Source organism: Myxine glutinosa, chromosome 12 (assembly GCF_964187855.1).
Source record: "Myxine glutinosa chromosome 12, kmMyxGlut1.1, whole genome shotgun sequence".
Lineage (NCBI taxonomy): Eukaryota > Metazoa > Chordata > Myxini > Myxiniformes > Myxinidae > Myxine > Myxine glutinosa.
In genome coordinates this window covers 26,312,387-26,336,475 of record NC_136272.1, presented here as the reverse complement: position 1 = coordinate 26,336,475, position 24,089 = coordinate 26,312,387, and the positions used below count along the sequence as shown (strand labels likewise).

General features: G+C 44.2%; 1 protein-coding gene and 1 long non-coding RNA gene across 8 annotated transcripts in view; one reads left to right on the top strand and one right to left on the bottom strand.

Moving 5' to 3' along the window:
• LOC144888508 (uncharacterized) overlaps positions 1-4,432 on the top strand; it is a 36,439-nt gene extending 32,007 nt beyond the window's left edge. The window contains exon 4 of the long non-coding RNA XR_013621075.1: positions 3,752-4,432. This is a non-coding gene — a long non-coding RNA (uncharacterized LOC144888508). The remainder of the gene's footprint in view (positions 1-3,751) is intronic.
• A 1,477-nt stretch (positions 4,433-5,909) lies between these two features.
• Positions 5,910-19,561, bottom strand: LOC137438071 (BCL2/adenovirus E1B 19 kDa protein-interacting protein 3-like). Of its 7 annotated transcripts, none has more exons than XM_078766611.1 (7): positions 19,107-19,444; positions 18,855-18,952; positions 14,326-14,455; positions 13,507-13,579; positions 13,214-13,317; positions 10,219-10,353; positions 5,910-6,632 (listed from the first exon to the last, which is right to left on the bottom strand). In XM_078766611.1, exons 3-7 carry the CDS (start codon positions 14,400-14,402, stop codon positions 6,584-6,586), a joined length of 438 nt encoding a protein of 145 aa, XP_078622737.1. In that variant the 5' UTR covers positions 14,403-14,455; positions 18,855-18,952; positions 19,107-19,444; the 3' UTR covers positions 5,910-6,583. The 7 variants fall into 7 exon arrangements, with proteins under 7 accessions (XP_078622737.1, XP_067989069.1, XP_067989068.1 ...); XM_068132968.2 differs by having other exon boundaries at positions 18,855-18,906; XM_068132967.2 differs by having other exon boundaries at positions 18,855-18,906; positions 19,283-19,425.
• Between the last annotated feature and the right edge of the window lie 4,528 nt (positions 19,562-24,089).

Below are 24,089 nucleotides of genomic sequence, written 5' to 3'. Positions count from 1 at the left end.
CCACACCTTCTTTACTCTCCTCCACCATTTTTTTTCCTAAGTCCTGGGTCGATTCTACCCCGTCTATCTCTCCCACCGGCATCCCGTCGCCTTGAACAGCCATGGCGCGATTTCAAAATTCGGGTTTTGCTTTAAAAAAAAACCAATTTCGGCAGCTCGTAATTTTGACCAAAATTTTTTTTCTAGATGTTTTAAAAATTTGGTTCGGGCCCCGAATTCCACTCCCAGACACCAATTGTTATAGATCGCGGTTTGGATGTTATAGACCGAGCGGTGGTGTAAAACCGCGACCTAACAAAACTCACCCGATTCACCCAGAACTTTGGCCGTATCGCACCCTAGCTGCTCAATGAGGGAAAAGACAAAAGCGACGCAATGTAAGAGGAAAAGGAATTAAAACGAGAAGACGTACAGACGAGTAATGGGGTTTATTATTTACACACACAAGCAAAAAGGAGCAATCAAGTTTATTTACAACACATAAGACGCAGGTGACACAGTGCAAATTTAGCTTACCTACAGGCTTAACTTATCCCAGGACAGAACAAACAGAACGCTGACTCACGCGGGGGATGCCAGGAATGGCAGAAGGTGGATGGCTGGAGGGAGAGGGAGAGGTCCAAGGGGGGTCCCGCAGCACAACCGGCGCGTTCAGCAGCCGCCGTTCCTCTTTGGCCCTGCTCCAAACCGCCGTTCAGGCCCCCTTTGGCGGTTGGGTGGTCTTGCGGCTGCGGCCTCCGTCCGCTGCGTTCCCAGGACTTGTCTCACTCGCTTTTCACCACCGACTCCTCACCACCGCAACCAACTGTGACCACTGACCCTCCTTTTGCAACCGACTCAGACCAACTCTTCTCTCTCTCTTTCTCGGTGCGACCAACTCCTCCTCTCTCTCTCTTTCTCCGACCAACCCAGAGTGCATCTCTCTTTCTTCTTCTCCTCTTCAACCACTTCCGGTTGCGCTTTTTATAGCGCCCCCAGCGATCACGCCCCCGGCGCTTTGGACACGCCCATCGGGGGTGCTCACCTCGGCCCTGGTTGGTCGCGCGACCCTCGGGCTCCGCCCTGGATGACGACGGGCGGGCGCGCCCCTCCTCCCCTCTGACGAGGTGCGACACGCCTTTCTTCTCCGACTCAATGCCTCGTGGTTAATGGCGGCAATTGGATCGGAGGTAATTGGTAATCGAGGGCTCAGCAGTGACGAGAGGGGGAATGGAGGTTTTGGGAATGGGAATGAAGGGAATCTATCTCTTTCACTGGTGCAATGGAGTATTTCAATTAATGGAAGACACAGCCTTACACTAATACACAGAATAAGATATAACTGTCAAAAGAAAGGATATATCGTGTCCTGCATGTATGTTTTATGGACTAACTACGGAAACGCCCTTTGACCTTTATACAACCACAAACGGAGGGAGGAGGGGTGATATTTTACAACAACCTTTTACAACAACATTTTACCACAACAACAAAATAAAAAAACATTCTCATATCCACAACAATATATATATATATATATATATATATATATATATATATATATATATATATATATATATATATATACAGGGTGAGTCAAAAGTAGCGCCCGATTTCTGTTTATATTGTTACGCAACCCAACGTCGGCCTCTGTTCCCCTTACCGAGGGGGGATTAATCCCCTCGTCTGACTGACCGACGGGGTCCCTGTCGCTGCCCAGCTACCTCCGGAAAGGCAGGTGCACAGCCCCGTTCGTACCGCGGACAGATGTTAATTGCCGAGCGGTTTTAGCAACCGCGGCACGAACTATTAACAGAAACTAACCCGATTCCGAACGTTGGCCATAATCGCGCCACAGGTAATCAATGAAGGAAATCACTAAGACGACGGATGTGAAGAAGAGGAAGACAGCAGTAGGAAATACGAATATGATTTATTTGCTATTATTTACAACCAAAAGAAACCAAGGAGGAGGAAAGATAATAAAATAAAATACAGAAGAAGAAGAGGACACAGTGCAAATTAGCTTACCTACTACAGTCTTACTTCACCCCAAGGACAAGACACACAGAACAAATTCACGTACACAGAAGGATGGAATGGAGGCAGGAACGAAGGACTGGAAGGAGAGAGGAAGTTTCAGCTGGAGCAGATGGTTCGGGATTGATCCCGCACGGGACGTCGGGCTGGACCTCGACGGCCACCGATCCTGGTTCCCGCGTGGTAATGGGTCGAAGCTGCCTGGTGGAGCCAACGCTGCCTGGTGGAGTCAACGCTGCCTGGTGGAGTCAGAGCTGCGTGGTACTGCTCATGGGGCTCCGTCACTTCCCTCGCTCTGGACTCATCTGCCGCATCTCTCTCTCCGACCCCCCCAAAGGCTTCCGCGCGCGCTTTTATTGCGCGCCTCCAGATCAACCCGCGCCACGCCCGAGCTGGTCTCTCACCGGTCCTGATTGGCGGGTCGGGGCTCGCTGGCTCCACCTTGTGATGACGATCGGCGGCCAATGCCCTGGATTCGGCGGCTCCTCCCCCTTCTTCTCCGATCTGACCGCGTGTTCAATGGAGTTTTGCGGCGAAAACCACAAAGCAGCAGCGGCGAATGCAGAAAACCGCACGCCGAAAACCGCCCAATGCAGTTGGCAATTGATGACAAAAGGGGAATTGGAAGGGAATATACCTTATTTGAATTTGGTGCAATGGAGTGTCAATTAATGGAAGACAAAGCCTTAATCTAATACACATAATAGGGAGATAACTACTGAACAAGGAGATCTATGATTGGCTATGTGATTGTACATGGAATAACTACGGGTACGACCTTTTAACCTTTACACACCAAATGGAGGAAGGAGGGTGATATTTACAACAATTCATTACACTACAATTAAAAAAAACACAGCAATTCTCAAATCTACAACAATATATATATATTTCTGTCGGTTGATTGTTTGTTTGCCATTTGTATTACAGTGTACAAGAAGGTAGAAATAAATGAATGACATGTTTATCTAACCATTTATTCGGGGGAAAATTATTACTGAAGTGCACCAAGCTGTTTTCCTTGCAATTTTCAAAGTGCCCTCCCTCGTGATCGATGCACAATTGCAGCCGAGCAGGCACAGAGTGGCACACACACTTGCAGAGTTCGATATCAATTTCCTCAAGCTTTGCAGTGATTTGAGCCTTCAATTCCTGAATGGTACGAGGCTTTTCACGATAAACAAGGTCTTTCATGAGCCCCCAAAGAAAGAAATCTGGAGGTGTAAGGTCTGGGGAGCGTGCCGGCCACTCGATCGGACCGCGGCAGCCGATCCACTTTCTGGGAAAGTTTTCACCAAGCCACTGACGAACATGACGTCCATAATGAGGTGGAGCTCCAACTTGCTGGAAATAACAGTCCTGATCTTGTGTGTGTCGTGTGTGTGTGTGTGTACTGTGTATGGCTACATAGCCTGGGCAAGGTATACCTATATACGGTATAGTAAATCAGTCAGACCTGGACAGCCAGTTTGTGAAAGACAGGCCAGAACCGTTCCCCGAAGCCGATCCCACAAGAAAGTGGAAACAGTGGGGCATGTTAAAAAAGAAGAACCCTATTAGACATTAAGTTTTTTTTAAAAATTGAAACCTGTGACGTTTGCTTTAAAATGTGCAAAGTTTTCAAATCCATCTTATGCTTTTACTAACTGACAAGTCCATACGTTTTGAATCACCTTTACCCCATAAGCAACCACATTGTCTCTTGAACAACCACAAATTATTGTCTCTTCAGGGCCATCTCAACCACATGTGCCAGTAATGATGTTGGCATATTTCTACCTGCACGAGGAACTTCATGGCGATTAAAGCAGTTTTATCACGACACAACAGCTTTAAATGGAAGAATATCCTCAAGTGGGATCAGAAAACTTTGGCAGCCTTCACTCACTTTAAATCAGCCGGTGCAACCAGTCACCATGGCTTCGCTCCAGAATCAATGACATCATGCTTCATGATGTAACATGTTATGCCGTTTATTACAAGGTCAAACATTGAAAGCATTTTGTGGACGTATTGTGTTTGAAAGTGCCTCAGGTAAGGAGAACGAATCCAATGTCACATAAAAGCTTGTTATTTCAAAACCAACAAACAAGCTCAGCATTCCCATGTCCTGTTCTCATGTTCTTCACGTACATGAAAGTCTACCCAAACATATCGTGCAACAGTGGCATGCATCGTACAGCAGATCAATGATAATCAGAGGGAGCACGGAGAGGAGGAAGAGGAGGAACTTGCACATTGCACAATGACCCACAAAACAGTGCAATTTCCAATGATTCTCCTTCCAACTCAAAAAGGGAGCATGTGGTGTGACGTCCGGCGCTACGGCTCCAAAGCACTTTTGGATCAATCTTCCATGTACACGTGAATTTGTTTCAATGTTTAAATGAATAAAATGCAAAAAGAGATTTCAGATGCTTTAACCACACCTCATGATGCTGCTAAGGGAATGGAAGGGAGGTTGAAAAGCTTGCAATGACACCATGAATATCAAAGCAAGAAGTCTTTGATCATCAATGTAGTGTTCTCAAAATTAAAGGCAAAATTTATGAGGTCCTTTAAAAGTTCACAATTGCGTTCAAACAATTGAAAGAATGAAAGCTGACAGAACAAATGAAAACGTAAATGATATAAGGGAGGAAAAGAAAATTATATCAACTTAATGCACTTGTGAAAGCAAATTAGTGCCAAGGACTCAAATGTGGGTTGGTCACACTTGTCACATAACTTAATTGCCCATTATGGGATTCGGAGTTGGTGTTGAATAATCCGAGGACATTCCTCCAAGGTGCCGTCACAAGACCACATAAAGTCATCAACATCAACAAGATTGTCATTAGACAATTAGCTTACTTCCGAGGCACGGTGGAATGATCAAATAGCAAAACCTTTAAATAAAAGATTTGTTTAACTCTTCAGTTAAAGCCAAAGTAAGATGAGGAAGTGAGCTGGACTTTAAAAAGTGGCAGTTAGAATTTTCTTTAATTGTGCTTCTTTAATTTTATTTCTTTAATTTTATTTCTTTAATTTTCTTTCTTCAATTTTCTTTAAAAAGTGGCAGTTAGAATTTTCTTTAATTGTGTTTCTTTAATTTTCTTTAATTTTATTTCTTTAATTTTCTATAAAAAGTGGCAGTTAGAATTTTCTTTAATTTTCTTTCTTCAATTTTCTTTAAAAAGTGGCAGGTAGAATTTTCTTTAATTTTATTTCTTTAATTTTCTTTTAAAAGTGGCAGTTGGAATTTTCTTTCATTTTCTTTCTTCAATTTTCTTTAAAAAGTGGCAGTTAGAATTTTCTTTAATTGTGTTTCTTTAATTTTCTTTTTAATTTTCTTTAAAAAGTGGCAGTTAGAATTTTCTTTAATTGTGTTTCTTTAATTTTCTTTTTAATTTTCTTTAAAAAGTGGCAGTTAGAATTTTCTTTAATTGTGTTTCTTTAATTTTATTTCTTCAATTTTCTTTAAAAAGTGGCAGTTAGAATTTTCTTTAAAAGAAAAAAAAAAGTGCTTTGAAGAATTTCAAACTGCGATAGATATTTCAAATATTCCGATTGGCAAGCCAAGTAGAGGGAATGAAGGTAAGACCTTGGGTAACCAAGCGACCATTTTGACGCAATGACGCAATGATGCACATGAATGAGCGAACGCCATGAAACACAAAATGGAACAATGATCAACCAAATCACAGTCAGTCGCCTTTTTATTTTTTGCCTCCAGGCAATTCCCAAATTGTGATCCGGTGGAGTGGTCGTTTCAAATTGAAGAGTCACCGCAGCGATGACAAAGAGCAAAATGCTTTTCTTAAATTATTTAGTACTCGTTCGATGCCATCATTTAGGCATTCATTCCTGTTAAAAGATTTGCCAATGTGCTTAAAAAAAATCCCACAATCTTGGTTTCCTCCACATTTACTTCGCTATATATTTGAAAGTACCAAGGAAGGGGAAATACTGACAAAACAAAGACGGAATTGCACACGGTTCAGTGTGTTTGTGGAATCGGTCGCATTTCACATAATACGCACTTGCTTTCTCAAAAACGCATTTGCACACACACAACGGTAAGAGCATGCGAGCGACGATGCAGGCACTTGGACATTGACAAAAACAAATGGTATCGGTATGTGCTCTCTTTCCCCAATCCACCTTTGTTTCAACGCCAAATCAAACGATGCAAATCGAGACGTCGGCAATTTGGCAAGGGTTTGGCGAAAAGGGAGCAAGCGTTTGTCATGGTCTTACTGCAGACATCTGTCCCCAGAGGCAGCAAACCAGAACACTGGCAACCAACTAAAGACATTTCCCTTGGTGGCTTCAACAGTGAATCAGAGGAGCCTAACGCTTCCTCCATTGGAGTGGCATCGATGAGCATGGCCGGTGTTAATAGGCCAAACTCGGCTTGCGTTATGCTGCTCGCATGAACGGATTAACTGTCGCTGTGCAAAAGCAGCGCTCAAACAAGGGACAGCCACGGTGGGTGGAAATACACGACGTCGTGTGGTATTCTGTAACAGTCTGGTGCCATTCGCCGGTGGGAGTACTGTGCGGTGTTTCAGAGCTGTGGCCATCACAACGAACTCGTAGATGGGGTTCCCAGTCGTTTCCCCAAATAAATGCTGTAACACAGGCAAGCAGTGTTTAGAAAACAGGTGTTTAAAAAATAATTGGATAGCAAAGGTTTTCTTCCTATTCTGAAGCTTAGACTACATTTTCCTCCATGTTATGGTGATGCTGGTGGAGGCCTAGACTCTTAAAAGAGCATCAGGGCATTCACGACAATTCATGAACGTGCCCGTGGCCAGGTCACTCTCTACTTCATCGCAGAATACAAAGATTTCCACCAAGCAGTCATGGTTATCAAATGCACACCATTGAGTGCAATTGAACAAGGCTTTACGCATTCCACCACGAAGGTGCTAATCCACATTGTGAAAAATTCTAATATGTCCATGTTGGGGTCTTGGTATCTTTCACTATCAGAATTAATGTTTATTTAAATAAATATGGCATACAGGGCATAAGGAAGTGTGTATTTATTATCATTGTGTCCATAGATTACATAGGTTTGCAATTAGCAGCTGCACTTTTCCTTTTGAAAAGGCTTATCGGGTTAAGAGATTTAAACAAACAACCCAGTCAAAGTGATATTAAAAACAATGCTTAGCATGACATCAAACTCGGTGAAGGAGAAGAAGATCTGTAAATAGTAACCCGCAAGAGGCAGAGGAAAAAATAAAGCAAAAGAGGGTGTGTGGACACAGAATGTCAAAGTCTCAGATTTGTGTGCCATACATTTTCAAAACTATGGCCGACCTTGTGACTGAGATTGTGCTTGAGGATATCCAGGATGAAAATGCAACTGTGGAGCCAAGCTTTACATGAACCTTCATCAGGTGCATTCACTCCCTTAAACTGACCTTGTCCGACACCCAGGATGAGATAACACGGTGGAGAGCACACTAGCAATATAATTGTGTTAGCTTGTTGACGCTCCTATTCCATTTGTTATCATTCCAATTTGGCCATGCCCTGAGCATCTTGGAGGTCCCAGCCGAGTCTTACCAAAGACTTCAAAAAACGGTACGTGCTGCTACCTTGCTTGACGCTCAGCATTTACCTTTTAAAGGATAGGGCACGGACAAAGAACCATAGGTTAGCATCCATGAAGATGAGGAAATTCCTCCTCAATTGCTCTGCTGGTACCCAGTCCCCCAATGTCAGCGGCTGTGTTTATGTGAAAGTCAAGTCTGGTGTTGTCTCATGTATCTGTCTGCATGCATGCTCGATTTTGTGTGCATTCGTGCTCCTCCTGAGCTTTAGAGCCTGTAAAAACTAGAACGCCACTCTTCGACATCAACCGATATGCCTCAAAATCGAATCTACCCAAAACATTTTTACCCCAAAATCCCCCAAAGAACTTTAACCCAAAATCGAATCAGTTCATCTTTACATCATTATACATACCTGTACCAAGTTTGACTTAGATCCCTTCAGCCGTTCTTAAGTTGTCGTGGTAACAAAATAATTGTAACTTAACATGACCTCTGACATTTGACCTCTTGACCCCAAAATCAAATCAGTTCATCTTTGCTTCATAATACATACTTGGACCAACTTTGGTGAAAATCCCATCACTGGTTCACAAGTTATTGTGGTAACAGGATTTTTACCGAACATGACATCTGACCTTTGATCTCATGACCCCAAATATAATCAGTTCATATTTACATCATTATACAAACCTGTACCATGTTTACTTATATCCCTTTAACTGTTCTCAGGTTATAAACCTATCAGTGACTGAACTTTGACCTATTGACCTCAGAATCAAATCAGTTCATGTAAAAAAAAAAAAAAAAAATTGCCTCACAATGTGAGTGGCCCAAGATGACATCCCTCATACCAGAAATGATTGTCCATTGTCGATGCTGAGGTACTTGCAATATTACACCGATATCTACTAATGTGATGTCTGTGTTCTCGGACTATGTACAAGCTCCACTTAGAGATCTTTTTTTTTTCTTTTTCTTTTTTAAATACAAGATCGAGGCTCGTGTTAGAGCTAACAAACAAACGTGTTAGACAAACTAGATTAGAGCTAGATCACAAAAAGACAAACTGACACATAAAACAAATGATAAAGGGAGCGGGAGAGAAGATGGGGAGAGAGAGGGAAGCACACAAATATAACATTGGAGATCTGTGGGAGGGAGAGGGCTTGGGGGGAGGAGGCATGGGAAGGGTCGGGGAGGGGGGAAGGGGTAAAAAAAAACAAAAAAAAACACATGGACACTGCTAGGACTTCCAGGAAAGAAGTCGGTATTTCAAAAAAGTGGATCTGGGGTGAATTATCGGGGGTAGAAAAGATCAAGGTTTTGGATGGGGGAAGATAAGAGATGGTGTGAACAGCTGTTATAAAGACCTGGAGGGAGGAGTGGGATTGAAGAGAGTGAGGGAGTTTGTTCCAGAGGCGGGAGAAAAGATTTAGATTTAGTTTAATTTATTTAGTGCCATTTTAAGCAAAACCATTTTAAGAAAAGATTTAGTTCAATGCCACAAATAACTGAGTAAATAAAACATTCCACTATCTTGACAGTTGACCATTGATTAGTGGCAGAATAGCGAACTATTTACACAGCAAAGCCTGCAGGTGTGAGCAATCTCTTATGAAAACTTGAATAGATGGCGTCTGCATTATTATTTATTTATTTTAAATCACAATGCAGATGACCAAAGACTTGTTTTGTATTGACAACTGCTTCAAGGTTGATAGTTCTCCATTAATTTTTTTGATGGTAATTCAAACAAATTGTTCCAGAGAAGTGACGTTAACTTATCTTTCCGAAAGGGTCGATGGATGTTCTCGCAACCCACCTAAATAGAGGGTCGTTTAATGTTGATGTTGACCTTTTAATGTTACATCATGTAAAAACAATAGTTCATCGTTGAAATTGGGTGCAATGTTATTGTTTACCCCGAGCAAGTTAAACAGGAAGTGCCGTCACAGGTCAAAACATTCTGGGTAAAACCAAGATGGCGTCCAAAACATTTGCATGCATTGTGGAGCAGTGATGTACGCAGCATCGAGTTCCTTGTGAAAGAGAAACACAAACCGGCTGGAGTTATCAGGAGACTGTCAGCACTATTTGGTGGCACACGTCCCTCGTGTAGTGTTTGATTGGTGCAGGAGGATAAAAAAATGGCCGTGGATCGGTGGGTGATCTTCAATGTTCTCACATGCAAACCTCTGCGGTCGCTCGAGCGTACTAAACATTTTGAATAGATAATTTTGGAGAAGCTTGGGATTACTATACCTGAAATTACAGAATAATTGGATGTCAATGTTGGAAGCGTGGACGCAATGAATCATTCATTCCCACTTGAAATCTAATAATGGTGGTGCATGATGGGTACCAAAGGACTTCACATTTGATTAAAAGAGAATTCCTGTGGCCATGGCAACAGATCTCCTGGAATGTTACCAGATGGAGAGAAATTATTTCTTGAAGACGCTTCGAGTAGATACATTCTTGATTGCAACCATCAGAAAATAATTTCAAGATTCAACCATCAGTAGGAAAGCCAACATGAAAACTGCAGGTAGTTTAAGAAATGATATCAAGCATTCAAGCAAAATGTGACACCAACAGTCCCAGACGGATACACCTTTTTCTATCACAATAAGAAAAATCAGAAACGTACCCCAATCCAAGTGTCAGGAGGTGTGAGAGGAAGAGCGTGGGAACAAGCAGCGCCAACATATCCGAGGAAAACACTCCGTGGTGTGCGACATTGTCCTTCCTCGCGTCCAGTACACCTGGTCGCTTACGCAACTCCCTGTGCATGTTACAGTCAAAATATACATGTACAGGGCAAGTCAAGAAGCAACACCTTTACTGAAGAAACACCCACACAAGCAAACAGCCATAAATAGTTTTTTTTTTTTTTTTTAAGGAGAATTTTACAGGGAAGGGAAAACTGAACGAGACGAGTAAACCAAAGCCTTTTATGAACTATATTTTGGAAGACCGATAATTTCACCTCAGGTGGTTACAAAGTGAAACCTGTATTCTATGTGAGACAGGATGTACAGACCAAAAATGTGGAGAAACAAAGGTAGACATAGGCTCGGCAATAATTAATGAGAGGTCATGGGTGGGTATGGCAGATAAATTGATACGGAGGTTTGACAAGTTATTAAACGACTGAAGGAGAGAACAACATAAGACTCAGGGAGGTGATTGCACAGATTAATCAAGGGGAAAGGGGAGGGGAAGGGGGAGGGGCAAAGGAAATGAGAGTTCTCACCCCCACTCTGAAAGATTGTTTTTTTGTGTGTTCAAGAAAATAGAAGGAACTTGGAGATATGAGGAAGCCATTTGGCCCATCATGCCTTTGCTTTATCCACATGGCATTAATTTAAACTATCAGTTTATTTATTTGATAAGTAGATGTAACACGTGTTGAATCATTTCCTGGTTGTCTCCCCGCTCCCCCACCCACCCATCTTCAACCTCCACTGGAATAATTGGTACTTGGGAAAATGTACTATAAAGGACATGAACATGGGTTGCTTGTGACATATTTATCTCAATCTGTATAGCTTCTTACATTGGTTGGTTGTGGAGAGAAATAAATCTACCACATAAAACACGATGTCAGTTTGTGTATTTGTGTTTGTACAGATGTCCGTCCCCCTTCATAAGCGTAGGTATTAACCCTATCGGACCCGTTCCACTAAAGTTTGGTCGACTTGGGTCGACTTTGGTTTGGGCGACTTTCGTCGACAATGGGCCAGAAGGTTGAGTATGGCCGTGGCGACTAAAGTCGACAGCGGGTCCGATAGGGTTAAAGGCCGATCTTTTAACACGAATGTGTGTTCACTACGGCCTATTTTATGAGGATGAAACAAACTTGAAATACATTTTCCATAAAAGAGCAATTATGTCTCTTATTTTGGAATTGTGACGGTGGCTTGCAAACTGAGCCTCAAGGGCGATGAACAGAAGCATTAAAAAAAACAAAATAACAATAAATACAAGGCACAGGGAGGTGAAATTCGCTGCACGTGATGTGCAACGCACGCACAGTAAAACGAGTGTTCATTTATGTCCATAGGACATCTAATAAAATAAAAAAAGATATAAGCACACCTGACAATAGGCCGAAGCTTCAGACTTTGGCACGCTCGCGAGGCTGCACCATCGAATAAACTGTTCCAACCCGTTATATTTGATGGGCTTACTAGTTATTCATACTTCTTGAAGCCTGTGCTTCACTTTCCGAGACAGGAATAAAACTTTCATCAAAAAGCCGAGGAATTGGAACCAATGAGAGCACGTAAAATGACGCACGATACATCATGTGGATCCCGAAAAATATCACTTATTTTATTGAATAAAGATTATCATTTAAAAAATTTCCATACCAAATCCTGGTAACCCTGGTACCAGGTAACCCTGGTGTTGGGCTAGCGGTTAGGGTGCCGGCTTAGGATCCGAGGATACCTGGGTTCGAATCCCGGTCAATCACTGAATTAACGCCAGGGGGGTTGACTCAGCCTGTCATCCTTCCGAGGTCGGCTAATTGAGTACCAGTTCACTGGCAATTCCCTGTTTGTCGTTAAAGGCGGCAAAAAGGGTTGGCGTCAGAAAGGGCATCCGGCCGTAAAACATTGCTTCAAAAAGGGGACCAAAAAACAACAACAAACCACGGTTCCCGAAAAAGGCCAACCCCCGCTTTGCGGGGGAAAATGGCCTCTAAAGGTGGTTATTTTTTTTTATTTAAAAAAATGGACTGTTTGGATTCCTTAAAAGTGTGAAATTGTTTGCCTAATCATAAAAATAGCCCCGACTGGTCTGACTGTCACCTCTTGAGGTTGTAGTTCACACCTCTGCTGATTTTGGGGACCCTCCTGGCAGCCTAGCCCCCCCCCCTCCCCACCCCGCGAAATGAAATCGAAGAATCCAAGACCGAGCAATCCTGTGGACTATTGAGTAGAAGGGCTGTATCGGGTTTGAGAGCATTTGGCTGGTAAATAAGAGACGAGTAGGGATCCAATGTTTGGGGATTAACCCCTTGATCACTTGGAGCCCCCATGATCCGAGATCGAGAAATTGAAGCCCGAGTGATTGTGCGGGCTCCTGTCTTGTATTCATGTGTCAAGTTCAGAACAATTAGCCAGGTGATAAGGGAGTAGCAAAAAGTTAACGGAAGGATGGACGGACCGGACATCACGACCCATTTTATAAGTTCATCTCTTCGGAAATCGAGACGAGATGACCTAATGAATGCCATCATGTTGCAGCACCAATAATATCAATTCAGAACCACGAGCAAATTCCAAAATTCCTGACCTAACCTACAGGGGGCATTGCATCGGCGGCACAACTTCCCTCTCAGCAATGACGCATACAGCAACCACAGGCTGCACATAAAATGAACGAATGACCAAACATACAAAGTATATTAGTCATTCAAGGGTAAGTCACACAAGTGCGAGAACACGAGTCCTGGACATTAAAAAAACACTTTAATTATACACTTGCTTTCAAGCTCAGAGCATTAATCATTGGATATTTCCATCAGAATCACCTCAGCAGTTGATATCTTTCGACAAATATATTTCCACTCTCATGCTACCAAATTCCCCGCACGTCCCCACCACATCATTCCAATCCCCAAACGCAATGCCTACTTGGGAGGTGAGAGTTCCAGACGACTGGACCAGTCAGGATTGCAACCGATGTCGGCATCAAAATCCAGCCCTCGCCCAGGCCAACTTTCTTTCATCTGTAACATCTATCATCAGATGCAACATAGGAAAGTTGCCCGCAGGCGTTTCATAAGGGAGGAATGCAGCAATTTTTAGATCATGTAGGTAAACTGCAATTCAATGGAAAGTTCACAGATGGAACACACACACACATTAGATCGAATAGATCAGAATTGACCGTTTTGTAGACGGAGTGACAGTGCCATCGCCCTCACCTGTCCAGTTTTTCCACCTTCAATCCAGTCTGGTTCACAGTTAAAGAACAGTGGACTCTGTGGGATGCTGGGACTGCCACACAGGAATGACGATCGTCATTGTAGGAAGGAGAGAGGGTTCGGGGTTAATAAGTGTACAAAAACTTTGGACCTTCAAAGTGCATCCTCTTTTTGTACCAGAAACCTGCACATTTGACACTTGGTACCAAATGAGAAACTTAAAAAGGATTTCTTTGTTTATAATCCAGCTTATTATTCTTAGAGCCTGGTGTTGGCTTAGCGGTTAGGGTGCCGGCTTGGGATCCCAGGATCCTGGGTTCCGAATCCCGGTCGATCGCTGAATTAACACCAGGGGGGTTGACTCAGCCTGTCATCCTTCTGAGGTCGGCAAATTGAGTACCAGCTTGCTGGGATGAATGATCACGGTGTGTACCCCGGCTTAGAGTAGGTACACCGTATCCCCGCGCATCGTAAGAGGCGACCAAGGGTTGGCGTCAGGAAGGGCATCCGGCCATAAAAACATTGCCTCAAACAGGGAACCATGATTGTCATGGGGGCCGCAAGGCTAACCCACGCTCTAGCGGGGAAAATGGCCTTAAAACGATCATTCATTCATTCATTTTTTTTATTACCAACTTTTTGGACCGATTTATATGTCGTGTATTGCCATCGTTATGTTAGATGTTGCCGCAATATGTGGGGTTAGAGTAGGGTATTTACCTTTGAACAGTCTAGTCTATGTTTACATGCTGACCCCACTAAACTTCCGTCCTGGTGTTTCATATGCTGAGCTTTGCACAGATGAAAGTGACAAGTCACCTGGTACAGGTGGATCCACCATTGTGCAAACTTGCGCGGGCAGACTCATGCTGCGCATCAAGCAGGATCTGCTCCATGACAGAGTCCTCATGGATGGATGAGGAAGACGGTACATGTTCTAAGCCTCCCGCTGTGGATTTGGTGGACAGACAAAGGGTATGGGTTTGGTAGAAAGAACAAAATAATGGAACCCATTGAAGGTATTACTTTAAAAAATGGCCAAAGTGAAACAGAAGCTGTCAATATTTACAAATAAAATGGAAAAATTTAATGAGACCGAGGCCAATTCTTCCAGGGATTGGACGCAGAAGGGTTTGACAGACAAGGTTTCGAGAATGGCAATACTGCACAGGAATTCGAGTTTTATCCGATATTATTCCAGGAAAAGGATGCATTGCTCGTCATTTCTACACAGGCCGATTGAGATCAGCCACAGTCTGCTTAATCAATGAACTGCACGGCACCAGAATCAGATATTTCATCGGAGCAAACAATGGCAGATGCCTTCTGTAGTATTTTTACAGTCGATTTTAAATACTTCCTGTAGTATTTCTATGGTACATCTGCCCCAAGAGGAATACTCATCAAGACAAATGTCGCTTTTACGAGATGAATGTAATAAGGCTACACTAGGCTTGGGTGGAATAATCGATTATCATGTTGGGATTAATTCCCTCGATCGGAACCGGGAATCGAATCCCAAACTCTACGGAGTCGATTACCCGCCTTTCCTCTATTGGTTCCAATTCTCTGGAGTCTGTTCCTGTTATGCCTGATCTCACACTTCGTACATTGACAATAGGGTTCTTTGGTTCAGGAAATTATATCAAAAGCCTCTCCTGTTATATTCTTCACAAAACAGACAAAGACGAGACACGAGTCCAAAACAGAAAAAATCGAGTCCCTTTTTCGGCGTCTAATTCGTGTTCAAGTTGTGAAAAGAATGAGCGGACATGTAATCACGAACTGTGAGAATGTGTCAGACTTCTCCTTTCGGGACTGCCGTGCACATCCAATAGACAGCATTAACCTACGATATAGGGGCCGTCTCTCTCTCTCTCTCTCTCTCTCTCTCCTACATCGTCTTGCCGGAAAGCAGGGTGATATTTCAGCTCCTGTGCTACAACTGCATTTTTGTTGAGTTGGATCTTGGAGACGGCGTGAAGCTGGAAGGTGTGAAAACATTTTGCTACCTCGGAGACATGCTGAATGGAGAAGGTGGATCAGACTCGGCAACGGTTGCTCGAGTGAGATGTGCATGGAAGAAGTTTCGGGAACTGAGTGGCGTGCTGACGAGGAGGGGAGTGTCGTTGAAGCTGAAGGGAAAGGTGTATGCTGCATGTGTGAGAAGTGTTATGATTTATGGGAGCGAGACATGGGTAATGAACGTAGAGCAGCAACGAAGGCTGGAAAGGGTGGAAAGGCGAATGGTTCGGTGGATGTGCGGAGTATCGTTGAGAGAGAGGACGACAAATGATGAATTGCGAAAGATGATGGGAATAGAGCCTGTGATTAATGTTGTGAAGAGAAACAGGTTGAGATGGTTTGGTCATGCGTTGAGGAAGGATGAAAGTGACTGGTTGAGAAGAGTTATGGAAATGAATGTAGAAGGAAGTAGAGGACAGGGAAGACCGAGAAAGACTTGGCTAAAGATGGTGGAAGAAGAAATGCGGGTAAGGGGGTTAACAAGGGGAGATGCAGAAAATAGGGCAAGATGGAGAAGATTGTCATGGGGACCACAAGGCTAACCCCCGCTCTGGCAGGGAAAATGGGCTTAAAATGCCTGTTGTTGTTGTGTTTGTTGTTGCTCCAACATCTCCACCATGAGTTTTCCCAAAAGTTTTCCATTATTGAAAATCACGAGATCATATTTCCCTGGATTCCTTCAGTGATCCTTCCTGGGAAAAATATTGTGTCCATACATGATAGGGATTTTCTGAACCCTGTTTGCTCCTGTCAAACGTCCTTGTCCACAGCATACTTTCGTCTTGATCGTCACATCATATTAAAGACTTTCTTTTTCAGGTACAGATAAAAGTTGTAATGCCTTTCAAATTATTACATTGAACAAGTTCATCATTTTGGGAGATTTTTTTTCATAATAATTCCCCGATTCCAGTCCATCAGGGTTTTTCCTCGTTTCCAGGTGTTGGCTTAACCCTCAAGATGGCTGGCTTAAGATCTTAGGGTCTTGGGTTTCAGCACCTGTCAAGCCGTTAAATAACATCAGGTGGGTTTACTCAGCCTGTCATCCTCCTGAGGTCGGCAAAATGAGTACCAGCCTACTGGTAACAGGGGGCACTGCATCAGCGGCTCCCAGCAATGATGCAACCAGCGGCCACAGACTGCATACGAAATGATGAGGACTCAGAAGCTGTTTTTCAAGATAACCCTTAAAAATGACGACGTGAAAAAACGTGACAAGGTTGAAATACCAAGACAGCAGTTTGCAAATAGACTGTTTTCCAGGCATTCAAATGAGAATTGCAAAAGTGAGCAGGGCCTTCCAGAAGCTGAACACTATATGGAAATCCAAAATCCTCATGGAGACACAAAACCGAAATTACTTAATTATTTAACAGCAAGGTGCTGTATTGGACGAAGCCCTGGAAGACCAACAAACAGGTTCAATGGAAAGCTTTTCAACTTCCATTGCAGATGTCTGCAGAGACCACTGAACATCGAGAGGTTGGATCAATAAATCTCCAATGATAACATATTAAATAACTAGATGGTATTCATAGAATACTTACCCTGCGCAGTCAACTTGTTGCGAGCCAACTCTTCTCTTTTTGAACGGTTTATTTTCTTTGATCCAATATGGCTGCCAGACCACGTGAGCGATGACATCATAAATCTATATTCTCTAATATAATTGTTGCATAGATCACGCTCAATATATTTCAAACTGATCAGACTAAGCGTTGTCCCTGTCGAATTATGACGTCATAATTATGGCACCAATGATGTCATCGTTAACAACACCTATTCCCCATATGGAGTTCTTTACAATGAGCCACATCTCATTTTTTTTTTCCATAGAGTGGTTTTGGAGATATCGAGGTGCAACGTTTTTCCAAGATGGCGCCTGTAACACACATGACCTATGACATCATGATTATCATTAAAATATTCTACAGGTGGAGGCGCTCCTAAGGTGAAAATTTCGTGTCCACCAGACCAACAGTTGCTGACAAAAAAATTCATCATGATCGGATAAGTGTTGTACTTGTCGAATTATGACGTCATTGGTACATTAATTATGACATCATCATTAACATATCTTATTCCCCAAGGGGAGTACTTGACAATGAGCCATGTTTCGATTTTTTCCATGGAGCGGTTTCGGAGATATAGAGGTGCGACCTTTTCGATTTTTCCAAGATGGCGCCTGTACCAGGTAACCTCTGGTCATAATTATCATTTAAAAAATTCCACAGGAGGAGCCGCTCATATTCTGAAAATTTTGTGTCTATCGGACCAAGAGTTGCAGAAGAATTTTTTTTTTCATACCGATCAGATCAAGCGTTGAACTTGTCGAATTATGACGTCATAATGAGGGCACTGATGACATCATCAACATATCTTATTCCCCATGGGGAGTACTTGACAATGAGCCATGCTTCAATTTTTTCCCATTCAGCCGTTTGGGAGATATAGAGGTGTAATATTTTTCCAAGATGCCATGACATCATAATTATGAATAAAAAAAATTTTGACAGGCTTAGGTACGCCTTTGGCAAAATTTTGTGTCAATCGGACCAATGGTTGCAGAGAAAATTAATTTTAAAAATGCAGACACGTACGCCACATGTACACACATACGCACCCGAATGCCTAACCCTGATTTTCGCTTCGCGAGCGCAGGGTAATAGAAAGTCATGGAAAAACCAAACTCCCAGATACTGAACATCATTGTGAGGGGGAAGAGGAAGAGAAAGAAGATGAGGATGAGGATGAGGATGAGGATGAGGAGGAAGAGGAAGTGGAAGTGGAAGAAGAGGAAGTGGAAGAAGGGGTGGAGAAAGAAGAAGAAGAGGATGAGGAAGAGGAGGAGGAAGAAGAAGCAGAAGTAGAAGAAGAAGTATAGGAGGAGGAGGAAGAGGAGGAAAAGGAAGAGGAAGAGGTGGACAATGAGGAATAAGTAGAAGAAGATGAGGAAGCAGAGGAAGTGGAGAAAGCAGAGGAAGAGGAGGAGATGGAGGAAGAGGCGGAAGAAGCGTAAGAGTATGACGAAGAAGAAGAGGAAAAGGATGGAGAGTATGAAGGAGGTAAAGGATGGAGAAGAAGAGGAAGAAGCAGAAAGAGAGGAGGAAGACGAAGAGGAGGAAGAAGCGGAAGTAGAGGAGGAGGAGGAGTATGAGTAGGAGGAGGAGGACGACGACGAAGACGAACAGGAGAAAGAAGATGAAGAAGAGAAAGAGACATATCTGGGGTATGTTGGCCTACTCAGAATGTTATGACGACAGACTTGCAAAACAAACTTGGAAATGGATCCGAAAGGGGAAATGCAGACCCAAGGGTCGTACCTTTAAAAGAACCATTTCAACCGAGACACTTGTGATGGAAGACCTGCAAAGGCTGACCCACAAAGAGGAGAATGACGTCATCTCGTCTCCACCTCAATCTCATGCACCCAAAGGAATAAAATAGTGTACCGGTAAATGTTCTTTCTGTTAAAGTTTAGTATTAATTTAAAGGCTCGGCTGCAGTACATTGTAAAGTATATTCGAAAGCATTTCCAAAATGCCATTAAAAACACCCAAAAGACAAAAGTTTACCTCAGAGACCGTTTTTACAAAACGCTTAATTTCATCCAATGATCTCCTGCGACCATCTCCATAACGGTCCAGTCCAGCACCTTAACCCTCACTGGTATGTCAGTATGTCACACACCCTTAGCCTAGGTATTATCTCTGCCAGAGCCAGATCCCTCAGCGCCCGCGCACTATCGCACCTTTCTCTTCGGTCTCCATCTCTTGCCAAGCGCTGGAGAAGCCGAGCGCTCGGTGTGGCCCGAAAAAGCCCAGGGATCCAACTCTGAGGTGGGACACGGTCGTTGTTGAGGGGGAAAAAAACAAAAAAAAAACACCCACCACCAAAGGAAGTTATTCAAAGTGACGGAAGTGACGTCATATTGGCTTGTGGTTAAATAATTGTGCAAACATCGTGTTACTAGTTTACTAGCGTTTACGTTTACTTTTAAGCGTTTTAAATTAATACAACTAAAAACTACAGCACTTTTTACAGAGGGTTGATGCTACCAAAGGTTTCTGCATGGCAAGAGTGACACTGGGTGGTTTGCCATTAAGCAGGGTTGTTTGTGCGTGTTCTATCCTTTTAAATTCAGAGCAGCACGTTAGCACTCGGATGGGATTTAACCACAAACCTCGCAGATGCCAGAGCGCTTGATCGAAGCATTACGCCATTGAGTCTACTCGGTGTTAAATAAGGGGCTCTTGCCCCATCAAGCGCGTCGGTCGGGCCACCATCGTGGCCCTACCAAATATGGTCATTATATGGGCGTGTTCTAACCAAATTTTTTTTTTTTTTTTTTGTATACAAGACCGAGGGTTGTGCAAGAGCTAACATAAACAACAAAAAACATAAATGGACACAAAAAACATAATAAGGGAGCGGGAGACAAGATGGGGAGAGCGAGGGAAGTACAACAGTAGAGAAGAGGGACCTCGGAAGATCTGTGGGAGGTAGAGGGCTTTGGAGGAGAGGACAAAGGAAGGGAGGGGAGGCAAGGGAAGGGGGAGGGTGGGAGAGGTATAAAACAAATGGACACTGCTCGGACTTCCTGGAAAGAAGTTTGTATTTCAAAAAAGTGTATCTGGGGTGAATTAGCAGGGGTAGAAAAGATCAAGGTTTTGGATGGGGGAAGACAAGAGATGGTGGTGAACAGCTGTTTTAAAGACCTGGACGGATTGAGGAGAGTGTGGGAGTTTGTTCCAGAGGAGGGGAAAAAGAGGAATGAAAGAGAAGGTGAGCAAAGAGTCTTGATTTTGGCAGTTTCATCAGAAGAGGGTTGCTGGCAGATCTTGTGCGACCTGAAGGAATATTTGGAGGCAGAGCACAGACAGAGCTGGAGGAGCAATTGGCCAGAGAGGACTCGTTAGAAGACAAAGACCACCAACCTGCCCGTGGTGACGAGTGAAAGGCCCTCAGAATCAGCTTCATCAAGAGAGATTCCAATGATTCTGAAAGTTTTGGTTTCAACAACGTGAAGCCGAGCTAGGTGTGACGCAGGAGCAACAGCCCAGAAGGGAGAGCAGTATTCCATTGAGCGGTAGATGAAAGCTTTGCATGTGATGAGGATTTCAGAAGTGCCCAGAAAGGACTTCGCACGACGGAGGATACCCAGTCGCCGAAAGGCTTTGGGGGCCAGCTTGGAAATGTGGTTTTCCCAGGAAAGATCATGGCAGATAGTGAGACCCAAAAGCTTGAGTGACAGAACTTCTTCAAGAGGATTGTTCAGAAAGTAGGTGGGACAGTTGTCCAGATGGTCTTTTCAGAGAGACAAAGTGAGCGTGTGAGATTTGTCAGGATTGAAACATGTTCCACTTGTTTGACCAGTTTGTGATATTGTCCAGGTCTGCAGAGAGTGAAGAGGCTGCTGCCTGCCGATCTGAGGGTTGAGATATGGAGTGGCAGAGAGTGGAGTCATCAGCAAAGAGATAGAGAGGATTTTCCAGAGTCAGAGAGATGATTGATGAAGACCAGAAAAAGCACAGGACCCAGAACACTGCCTTGAGGAACTCCAGCCTGAACAAGAAGGGGAGATGAGAGAATTCCATTCAGGGCCACACGTTGACTACGAACGGTGAGGAAGTCTGCAAGCCATGTGTGGATGTTTCCATGGATACAATAAGAGTTTGGTGAGCAGAGCGGGGTGCCAGACCGTATCGAAGGCACGTGATATGTCAAGGGAGACAGATCTGATTTCCTGTTTGGCATTGAGGACCTCCATCCACTGTTGAGACAGCAGAAGCAGCATGCCCAGAGTAGAATGACCTGGTCTGAAACCAAATAGATGATCAGACATCAAGCCATTGGAGAAGTGGAACGATTTGATATCAGAAGTGATGATTCCATGACTTTGCTGATTATTGGGAGCAGGCTGATTGGTCTGTAGTTGCAAGTATCTGTTTTTGCACCTTTTTTGTGGAAAGCGGGAATGTTGGCTGATTTCCTAGCATATAGCAGATGATCTTGAGCAAAAGAGAAGGTGAAGCGAACAGAGAAAGGGTGTGAAAGAGCGGCAGAGCAGGATTTTAGGACTCGTGGGCTGATGCCGTCTGGTCCAGTTGTAGAATCAGAGTCAAGGATTGACAGAAACTTCTCCACCTTGTCAGGAGAGAAGGACACAGAGTCCAGGAGCAGCTGTGTATGATTGGGTAAGGTGGGTACAGAGAGAGATGGGTTTGGGATACAAGAGTTTAGGCATTCAGCTTTTTCATGTGCGGAGTCAGCTGTGTAGCCGTTTGAGGTAAGAGAGGGGATGGAGGGGGAACAAACACCTGAAACAAATTTGACCAGATGCCATCAGGATTTGGAAGAGGGAGACAGGTTTGACAGTTCAGTCTTGAGAGTAGATAGATAGTTTCCTGGCTCTCCTGAGGATAGTGAAACACTTGTTTGGAGCTTTGTTAAAGGAACTGAGATTGCCTTCCGTTGGATTTGCCTTCCAGGAGGCGAAGGCAAGTTGTTTCAGGGCAACTGCCTCACCACGAGATTCAGTGTACCATGGACGGGAGGAAGGGTATGACAACTGAAGATGAGATGGGATAAATCTGTGCATGAGAGCGCAAATTACTTTGGAAGAATTCCCAGGATGAGTTGATGTCAGAGGCAGTAGAGATGGGAGACCAGTCCAGATGATTGATGGCTGCTTGAAGACTGTGCCAGTCGGCCTGAGTGAAAAGGCAGACTCGTCGACGCTGAGGTGGCTCTCTGAGAACAGCCAGAAAGATATCCACTTTAACAAGCAAATGATCAGATGAACCGATTGGAGCAGAAGAACAGCAGACATTTGCAGGGAAGTTTGTCATAATCAAGTGCAGAAGAGAAGATGCTCCATTGACTGAGATCCGGGTTGGGAAATTGACAGATTGTGTCAGATGTCCTCTCGATGTCCCTGCTCTCAAATGTTGTTTGTGTCCTTGCCCCTCTCTCCCCATCTTGTCCACCGCTCCCTTTATTTTGTTTTATGTGTCGGTTTGACTTTTTGTGTGATTAATGTTAGCTCCTTGATCTTGTATACAAAAAAAAAAGAAGTCCCAATGAGTCGCAGAAGTCCTTTACTGAGGTGCTGTGGCTGGAGCGAGATGTGCCCACACCCAGCCAGCTGACATGGTGACAGTTGAAGTCGCCACATATGAGGAAGAGAGAGAGAGTTGGGATGAGTGGATCCAAGTTGGTTCATGTTGTCAGATAGCAAAGGGTAAATGGAGTCATCACTGTTTGGTGGATGGTACAACACACATATGAACAAAAGGTGGGAGCGGATGGGAAGCCGTAGCCAGAGGTACTCCTGGGGGTATGGTGGGGAGAGAGCAGTGCAGGGAGAGTGAGGAAGAGAGTTCTTGATAAAGATAGCAACCCCACCACCAGGACGAGGCTCAGGTCTATCATACCGGAGGAGGGAGTAACCAGGAAGAGATATTAAGGAATCATATCAGAGACATCTTGAACGAGGAATATTTCTGTTGAGCAGATCAAGTCTGGATTGTCAGAAGCAACCTGTATGGAGGGATCAGTCAGGTTTGAGCGAAGGCCTTGGATGTTTTAGGTCCATACTTTTAGGGAAGAAACAGCTTTCGAATACTACGGAAGCCTTTTGTCAAAGCGACCAAACGAAAAAGGCGATTTCGGCTACAACGGAAGCCTTTATCTGCCAGGAGTGTCAAAAGGCGATGTCAAATACTACTGAGGCCTTTTCTCATCGGATTTTGAATCGCGAAACACCGGAATGCTGGGGAAAGCCCTCTGATGACGATAATGGATTCCCCAAGGTCAACGCAGACTCCGGCCACGATCGCAAAACTGCTGCTGGTGTAGGATCCACCCGCGAGGCTGGACCGACCCATTCGGGGGGCTCAGTCCCGCTCCCAGCTGCCTCGTCTGGCCTGGCTCAAGCCCTTATTCCCCTTATGGTTGAGGGCCATTGTGTTCAGGCCTTGGTGGACACCGGATCTACGGATAGTTTTATCGACCAGCGACTTGTGCTCAGGCATGGATGGCGGATCGGGCGGTCTACACGACGGATCTTCATGGCATCCCAGGGTCTCCGGCTTAGCACAAAAGGGGAATGCCGATTGAAACTAGTGCTAAAGGGACGGGTTTTCCCTGATGTACACCTTATGGTTTTACCCGCATTATGTGCTGATATTCTGCTAGGACACGATTTTCTTAAGCTGCATGGACGTCTGGTAATGGAGTTCGGTGGGCCTGACACTCTTGTTGTGGGGGCGGACGACGCGCTAACGGTGTGCGCCCTAGCGCAAATGGACGTCCGTCCGCTTTCGCTGTTCCCCAATCTAACCTCCGACTGTACCCCTGTCGCGGTAAAATCGAGACGCTACTCCCGCGCGGACATGCAATTCATTGCGGACGAAACGACTCAGCTCTTGAAAGACGGCATCATAGAACCTAGTAGGTCGCCGTGGCGTGCCCAGGTCTTAGTAGTGCGCAGTGAGGCCCATCGCAAACGCATGGTAATCGACTATTCCCAAACGATTAACCGCTTTACACAGCTG